The 8573-nt window shown below is 35.0% G+C and overlaps 1 protein-coding gene across 1 annotated transcript; it reads right to left on the bottom strand.

Annotated features, from left to right (window-relative positions):
* Nucleotides 1-6944: 6944 nt before the first annotated feature.
* LOC112765527 (uncharacterized) lies at nt 6945-8549 on the bottom strand. The gene is made up of 2 exons (XM_025811423.2): nt 7977-8549; nt 6945-7635 (listed from the first exon to the last, which is right to left on the bottom strand). The coding sequence occupies exons 1-2, from the start codon at nt 8114-8116 to the stop codon at nt 7206-7208; spliced, it is 570 nt and encodes a 189-aa protein (XP_025667208.1). The 5' UTR covers nt 8117-8549; the 3' UTR covers nt 6945-7205.
* Between the last annotated feature and the right edge of the window lie 24 nt (nt 8550-8573).

Here is an 8573-nt window from a genome sequence, read left to right as displayed (position 1 = left end):
ATACCAACTAGTCAACTACAAACCTAGTCAAGAAGTACTCAGCCAACATTAACTTGTATGCACATGAAACTTTGATTTGCTTTTCATTTATGAATTATAATTTTTTTAAAAATTAAATTAAGAAGCTTATCTACAGTTTAATAGTTTTAGGACTTTTTTATTTTTTAATATTAATGTTTATGTAACTTGTGATTCACGTACAGAAATTAAACTTCTCGATACAAGATACGTATCTTGATTGCGTTGTTCTATTTTCTGTATATTTTTAAATTCGGAACTCTCTTTAACTTCTTAAATTATTATGACAATATCTAGGATATATCAGAACTACAATCAAGAAAATATGGTAGTAAGTGCTGAAATGGAGATATATGTATTAATATATAAAGCATATCTATTTCATAGCTAATTAATAGATACATGTTCACGTTAATTAACCATCATAAACTAGTGAGAGCATACAAATTTTAGAATCAAATCATTGAAAATCTAAAATATTATACTCTTAGTTATATAGTGAAGATTGGTTCACTTTAATCTCTACAAGTAACAAGTTATTATATATAAAATTTTGTATGGTCAGAATTCACCTCCCTTGATTGAAAGAGGAGAACCCAATGGAGAGCTTGTATCAATAAGTTTGGGATTGAGAAACACAACAATCATTATTATGTCATCATGAAAATTTTTCCTTACTCCTTGTTCAATCTTTTGGAGGTTTGCAAATCTCATTTCTCTCTTTTTTGCTACTTCTCTTAGTGTAGCTTTCACTGGTCTTCTTGCAATTCTCTATAACAATAAAAATTCTTAAATTGATTTGGAATAATTTGCTTACATAAAGAGTGACCTACCAATTAAGTAGTACACAGATAATAAAAGACTTGGAATTTAATAGAGTCAATTTTTAAGTTTTGCCTGATAAAAAGAATTATAATAGAAAAAGTGGAAAAAATTATAATGTTCAGTGATATGTTCAGCAACAATTGAACTTACAACAACAAATTTAGCTCAACTGAGCGATGTTATCCAGCAACAAAATTTAACTCAATATTCAATAACGTTATCCAACAACGAAAAACTAAAGCTCAGTGATATGTTCAGCAACAAGTCAATATACTACAACAAATTCATCTCAATCATAATTTGTAACAACAAATTCAACTATGATAATTTTCAAATCCCTAGTTTTCAGCAAAACAAAATTAGCTAAATTAGCGATATGTTCGCAATTTTCTTTAATTCTTTTTCAGGCTTATCGTTTAATAATCTCTTATAATTATATATGTATTACAACTCCATCTTGAGTCGTACCACCTTATTATCATTGACTTATGACTCGAGCATAAGAATATGAATGATATGGTGTTACACTTGTCCACCATTATGCTGTCCAAGCTTATGAGGGAGAGGTCCGCCTCAGGAACAACAACTTGGAACTAAACCTTCAAATTCGCAACCATCTTGTCCATACCTTCGACTATGGTTTCCTCAATTTTCGCATATCTATCTCGTGATTTAGTGACCTCGTCCACCAAGTCGAGCTTCTCCCCGAAGACCCTGATGTACCTCTCCTCGGCTTTCTTCTTTAACCCTTCCGACATGGCTAAGGCGGTCTCCACCTACTTTACTTTATCCTGAGCTCTGCCAAGGTCAGAGAGAAAAGATTCCTTCTCTTCCTCCCACTCCTTCTTAGACTCCTTTAAGGAGGCAACTTCAACCTGCAAGGTAGCCAACAAGCTCTGAGTAGCTCCAAGGGGAGTCTTCTCCAGCTCTCTGGCTAAGGCTAGGCATATGCCAGTTGTTCGGACTCCACCTCGAGCAAGGTGCTGAAGCTGGCTCTTAATTGCAACATCATCCAAGCCGATAAAGCTGTGAGGAAGTATGTGCTTTTCACTCCAAGCAAGGGCATCAAAACCTTGCTCATATATACTCCCCGAATCTGAAGCCCTACAGTTTTTGGGATTCGGTTCCGTAATAGAAGGTAGAGGATGGGATGTTGGCTTGGCCAAGCTAGAAGGAGGAGGAGTTAGTTGAGGAGCCGAATCAGGAGTAACTTTTAGAGTGGCCGAGGTGCCCAAGCCCGACTTCGAGGGCGAGGAGAGGTCAGCAGTTCCACCAGCTTCTTTTAGTTGTATACTTTGTGCAACAACATTCTTCCTAGCGGTCCAGAGTGTCTTCATAGCAGCCGACTTAGGAGTCATTCTTTCTGCAACACCAAAGTTGGGATACATTAGCCATCAATACAATTTTTACAAAGCCAAATTTATAAAAGGAAGAGAAAAACTACCTAGCTTGGACTGAAGCTGGCTCGGATTTTCTAAATATCTTTTGGTATCCAGATAAGGAGCTCGGCCTTAGTACTCCTGGAATAATCCGACCATACCCTCCTCAACCTCATCTAAATTATCCAAGTTATATTTAACTATCACAGGGTTTTTTCCCAATACAAAGAGAAAAAGGGCTCATCCTTATCACTTACGAAAAAAGGTTGGATACCCTCTACAGCTTGAATCTTAAAGAAATAGTTTTTAAAGTCATGAAAGGACTCGTCAAAGATAGCAAAAACTTTCTTACCCTGAATAGCACGGAAAGAGAGCCAACCTTATTTTTTGGAGCTAAAGGGTTTGGTGAGAACAAAAAAATAAAAGAAGACCTTAAGAGAAAGTCGGACATCAAGTTTTTGACAAAGAAGTTGGTATATTTTCAAAAAAACTCCAAGAATTGGGATGTAATTGGGTAAGGGCAATATTGCAGAATTTAAGGACCTCGGACTCAAAATCAGAGAAAGAAAATGTAACTCCTAATTAAGTAAAAAAGTAATCATACACATATAAGAAATGACATTTTGACCTATTAAGTCGAGAAAAACAAACCCTCTCTTCAAGATCAGCAACTATAATTTCATAATTCCTCTCATCCTTCCAAGTCAAACACAACCTATGGTGTCTACAGAAGGCTTTGGCATATTCATTATCAATAACAAAGATAGGAGTAAGAACGGATAAATCCACCCAAGTCAAATCGGATGGGACCTTAAAAGACATGCTGTGAACTACTGAAAGAGACATCAAAAAGCTATACCTATAATACAACAAAACAAAAACATCACCACAAGTCAAGACAAACGATCAGGAGGTCGGGTCATCTCTCAAGATCGTTATCAACCTCCCGACGCAACAAATAAGCAACACAAATATTTACAAATTCACAAGAGGTCGGGTCAGCATCAACCAAGAACATCATAAAAGCTTCCAACACAAAACAGCTACACTATTTCTCTAATATATTGAAATAATTCCATCTTCCATAAAGAAATGGCACCTTTTGCGGGAAACACGGGATAGAGCCCCACATTCAGAATTCCAGCAACAAACGAAAGCGAACAAAAATTCAATAGAAAAGAAGCAAATTTCATAATGCAAATCAAAAATCAAAGTGGCAAAACAAAAACAAAAGCAGCAGCACATCACCTAGGATATATAGAGGGGTTCAAAGGATTAAAAGAACCAACCTTAAAGGAGCGTGAAGTTAAAAGGTGCACAATAGCAAGACATGTACGATCCAAAGTCTCCAATACACGAACGAAAATTCAAGATAAATAAACCTTGAATGAAGAACAATGGTCACAAAGAAAGCTTGAAAGAAGGAGCAACTACTGAAGATGGAAAGAGAGATGGTAAACGAAGTAGTTTAGAGAAACAAAAAATAATAAAAAGGAAGAAAAAAAAGAATATTTATAAGAAACCATGGGAAAAAAAAAGTAAAACTATTCCCCTCGTTAATGACGTGCATGAATCCCCAGGAAATGGTAACATAACGCACATTGTGCCATCAAGTGGCACAATGTCTCAACAAATTTTGAAAACATGTTGAGTATCCGACTCTCGAAGGCGGTATACCCGACGTGGGAAATTGAAGCCACAGATGCTCGAGCCCGACTTCATAAAAGCTCAAACTCAAATAAAGGCACTGTTCATACCCTAGCCCAGAATAAAGCTAGACCTAAAAAGAATAAAAGTCCACCCAGTAAAGGTGGCCTCTTTTACTCCTGCCTGACCTCATAGAGGCCGGGGACAAAAAAGGTAGTTCAACCCTATTTATCTGAATAAGTAACTACCTCCTAAGATATCTCCTGCTTATTTAGAAGGAAAATCTCAACAACTTTTCTATCAAGAGGGAACGACCATCCACCATCAAAGATGAAACTACTCTAAAAAAATAGTTATCTTTTCTACAATAAGTACACTGACACCCTAATGCATGAGCATCTTGGTAGCTACTTTAGTGCTTTTTCATTAAATAAATCATGAATCTTACTTATTAATCAAATATTTTTGTGGATAATTCTCAAATTAGAATTTCATGCAAAGAATCATTAAACATTAGTAATTTTTGTGTTAATTCATGATTATTAGAATCAAGCCGTGATGCACTTGTCTTTAATGATTTTTTGTAGGAGAATGAAATTGATAAAGAATGGGGTGTCACATTTGGGATTTTTGCAAGGAAAATGAGATAATAAATTTGCACAAAAAGAATAAGCAAAGGAAGGGTGGCATTTAGGAAGGCATTTAAAAATTGTATGGAAGAGGCGTGTGAACTCAAGTGTGGATGGTGTGTATGTGGTGTGTGTGTGAGCTTGGTGTGTGAGCTGAAGTGTGGGAGAAGTGGTACGCCAGGCCACAACTCCAGGGAATCTCCAAAATGGAGGTGGGAGTGGCGTGTCTCTAGCCACATGCCTTCGTGCTAAATTTTCTTCAAAGTTGACATATGAGTTGGCGTGTCTGGGAAGTGGCACGCTGGGCCATTTCTGCCAGACTGACCTTTCCTCACTCGGACAAAGATAATTGGAGATATAAAAGTCCAAATGTAGTGCTTCCAATGGCATTAGAAAGCTGACTTCTAGAGATTTTCAACGATATATAATAGTTCATAGTGGACACTGACTTAGATACCTTTAGATACACACCTTGGAGGGGAGTCTTCGGACTCTCTTCTCACTTTCTCCCTCTCTTCCATTTCCTCTCATACCCATTTTGTAATTCTTTAGTTATGAGTTTCTAATTCTTTTCATTGAGAGAAAGAGCTCTACTATATTTCAATGGATCAAACGTAATTTACTCTTCATCTTCGATTCATCTTTCAATTGCTTCTTTAGAAAGAATCTTCGTTCTTCACCTTAAGGATTCAAATGTCTTGGGAAAGAATTTGAATCCAACTTGAATTCTATGAGAACTTAGAAAAGGGATCATAGAAGCTTGAAGATATTTCTCCCAATTCTTGTGAATTTGGGTTTGGGATTGATATGTGACATATAATCAATCTATATAAATCAGATACTAATCTTCATCTCTTTTCATGAGCAATTAGATCAAGGAATTGACAATTGATCACGTTAAGAGAGATTGAATTACCAAGGAATTGGAGTTCAGTTACTTATGATTTGCCAAGAGATCAACAATTGCATGATTGAAGAGGAGATTAAAGTTATTGATCCTGAGAATACAACATCTCTTGATCCCAATGTTCTTTCCATTCTTAATTCTTGTCATTTACTTACCAGTCATTTACATTCATGCAATTTAATTTTTAGTTATTTACATTTACGTCATTTACTTTCTTGTCATTTTATAGCTTTCATTTACTTCTTTATTAAGTCATTTAAATTACTTACTGCTCATCATCCCAATATGAATTGTCTACCTAAAATAATCAATTAATCATTGATTGCTTAATATATTAATCCTCGTGGGAATGATAACCCACTCACAGTGGTATTACTTGATGCGATCCGGTACACTTGCCGATAGTTATGTGGAAATTTCGTATCACACCCTCAAGTATATTTAGATCCAATCTAGTAAAAAACTCGCTAAAACTCTTGCCAAGTTAGGTATGAGAGTCTCTTGCAGGTACATCCTTCACCTCCTCACGAGGAATTCGAACGACAATACCTCAGCGCTAAAAAAAGTCGGTAAAGAAAATCTAGACCTCACGTCTTAGTCCAATAAACAACTTAATTTCAAATAACCATCGGAATAATAGATAACTTCAATGTCGCTTGTCTGGCACTAAAATAAAAAATTTGATTCCTCTTTATTTTTTTTAATTTAATTGTGTTGTTTCATATTTGTTTCTTGTGTTAAGAAAAAAAAGGTAAATTAGTTAAAAGATTCTTGTGTATGAAGGGCCAACTAAGCCCCACCACCTCAAAGCGTGTGTGATATTGCGTAGAAACTTCTAGCAAACTTGCAAAACGCTCTCCTTTTAGACTTTTTTGCTTTACAACAATGACGCGTCTCTATCATTCATGACTTACTCAAGACTTTATAACAATCTAGTATCACTTGCTTCATCACCGATATCATTCACATTATAATGCAGAATAAATGAATAAAAGACAGTTTCCAACCATTTTTCGGGATGACACATGACTCTTTTATTGATATTGATTATTGACTTAAATAAATATTTATTTTTGTAAAATACTTGATTTCAATTGTAATTCCTACATTTTTTTAATTTTAATCTATTAAAATTTTAAAAATTTCTATTTTAACATTTACAATTATTTTATTCTATTGAATATTAACATAACATCTTAGATGATAGTACGACACGTCTTAGCATGTCAATATTTCAAGACTTCATTTTTGGCAATTTGGATAGAGACTTCTTTCTTATTGAAAATCAAATTCTGCAAATATGTAAAAGAATTCGCTCCATCTATTGGATGCTCCATCTATTGATTACATAAAATTCTAAATCTGAGAGTTAGTTAAATGAAAAAATAGATTGAATATTTGTAAAACTGAAGTTTGAAATCTATAAAGTTCTTGAAAAAATTATTAATGATTAATTACTCTGCTAGAGTATTGTCCAAACTGCATTATTCAGTATTCAATTGGCATACTAAATCCTGAATTTCATCCCAGGTTCTAATCTTTTGAGGAGAAAGTGGGGCCGCAATGGCTCATTCATTATTTCACTTTTGATTTATATACATTGTTTGGGAAATTTTGGAAAAAAAAAATAAAAACCTATAATCGACATCATTTTTTTATGTACTCCTCCTTTTCAAAAGTATCTATTCTTTCGACTTTTACTACATTGATACTCAATGTATTAAAGTTCGAAAATGGAACGATATTTTCTAAATAAAAAATATAAAACTTTTTATTTTGCTTAAGTTTTGTTTGCTTAACTCAACTTGAAACCTCATCCAAAAGCTTGTACCTTCTGACCTTATTCCTAAAGACCTGTTTGGTGGCGCCACCATTTCTAACCGCCGCTATTACCCCTTCTGACTTGGTCCTCCTCAGCCTTTCCTCCAAGGCACGGTTGGTCACGATTCTCTTCCGTGTCGGTGTCATAACCGACGGTGAAGGCGATGGTGGTGGTGGTGATCTTGATGACTGATGATCTGACGGAGACTTTGGTTTCTTAATCATTGGTTTCTGAATTTGGAGCTTCTTGATGAGCTTCTTGTTCTTGTTTCCCTCGTCGTTGTTCCTGTGATGAGAAGATGAAGAATTTGACGAATTCGGTGACTTCTCTTTTGTGTTCTCTTTCTGACTCAAACACCAATTGCACGTTTCACACGCCTCATCTTTCGGGTACAAATTGCTGCAATATCTGAACGATTTCAAGAAGCGAAAAAAGATTAGAAAGGGATCCTCCTTCAAAATGAATATCACGTTTTGATTCAAAATATTGCGGTATTAAATTTACCCAATTGTTTTAAAGAAATTTCAACAATCCCAGAAATACTAGAGTTTCAGTTATTTTCAGGTAATTCAATAATACCAATATTCCAGTGATTTTAGTCAATAAATTTAATTATAAAATATATATATAATTAAAATCAACTTCTAAAATTACTAAAACACTCGTATTAGTGGAATACCTAACAGTCTAACACTCTTCCTAAATCACAAGACATAATTGAAAGTGGAAGAATTGTGTATGTTGGGTACCTGTGTTGAGATCTGAATTGGCAGACTTTGCAGTGAAAAAGCTGGTCAGAGAAGCCAAGATCCCCGCACATGCAACACTCTGTATTGTTGTTGAGTTGTTCTGAAGCAGCAGTTTCATTACTTGATTTGCTTGTTGTCATGCTTGTTATGCTGTTATGATATTTTAGACATAGAAGGAAGAGAGATTTAATTGAATTGATACATGCCACGCGAAGGCACAAGATAAGAAGAAGAGAAGAAAGCGGGGCGAAGAGACCTACAACTACAAATTGTATTTGTGACAAAACCAGGTTCAGAAAACTGGCAGCTTATAAGAATGGTGCCTTTTTAATTGCGTCCATTCATTTCATATAAATAAATATTCAATTAAATAAACAGATGGATTTTTTTTTTTTTTGGAGTTTCCGTGTCGCCGTGTGTGTGACGTTTGCTGTGTTTATATAAGTACAGAAAATTTCGTGTTGATGTGGGAAAGGGATATTACCAATAATAATTGAGCAGGCTTGTGAAGGGAATGGCAAGGCAGAGAGGGACATTCTTTTCAACTTAGATAGCCTTATAGTTAATTTTTTCAAAAAGGAAAAAGAAAATTGTAAT

This window comes from Arachis hypogaea, chromosome 17 (genome assembly GCF_003086295.3).
Source record: "Arachis hypogaea cultivar Tifrunner chromosome 17, arahy.Tifrunner.gnm2.J5K5, whole genome shotgun sequence".
Lineage (NCBI taxonomy): Eukaryota > Viridiplantae > Streptophyta > Magnoliopsida > Fabales > Fabaceae > Arachis > Arachis hypogaea.
This window is presented reverse-complemented; position numbering and strand designations above follow the sequence as displayed.

Coding starts and splice junctions, on each gene's coding strand:
- LOC112765527 (XM_025811423.2), bottom strand. CDS start 8,116: ATGACAACAAGCAAATCAAGTAATGAAACTGCTGCTTCAGAACAACTC. Junction 7,636..7,976: donor CAATTCAGATCTCAACACAG/GTACCCAACATA, acceptor GAAATCGTTCAG/ATATTGCAGCAATTTGTACC.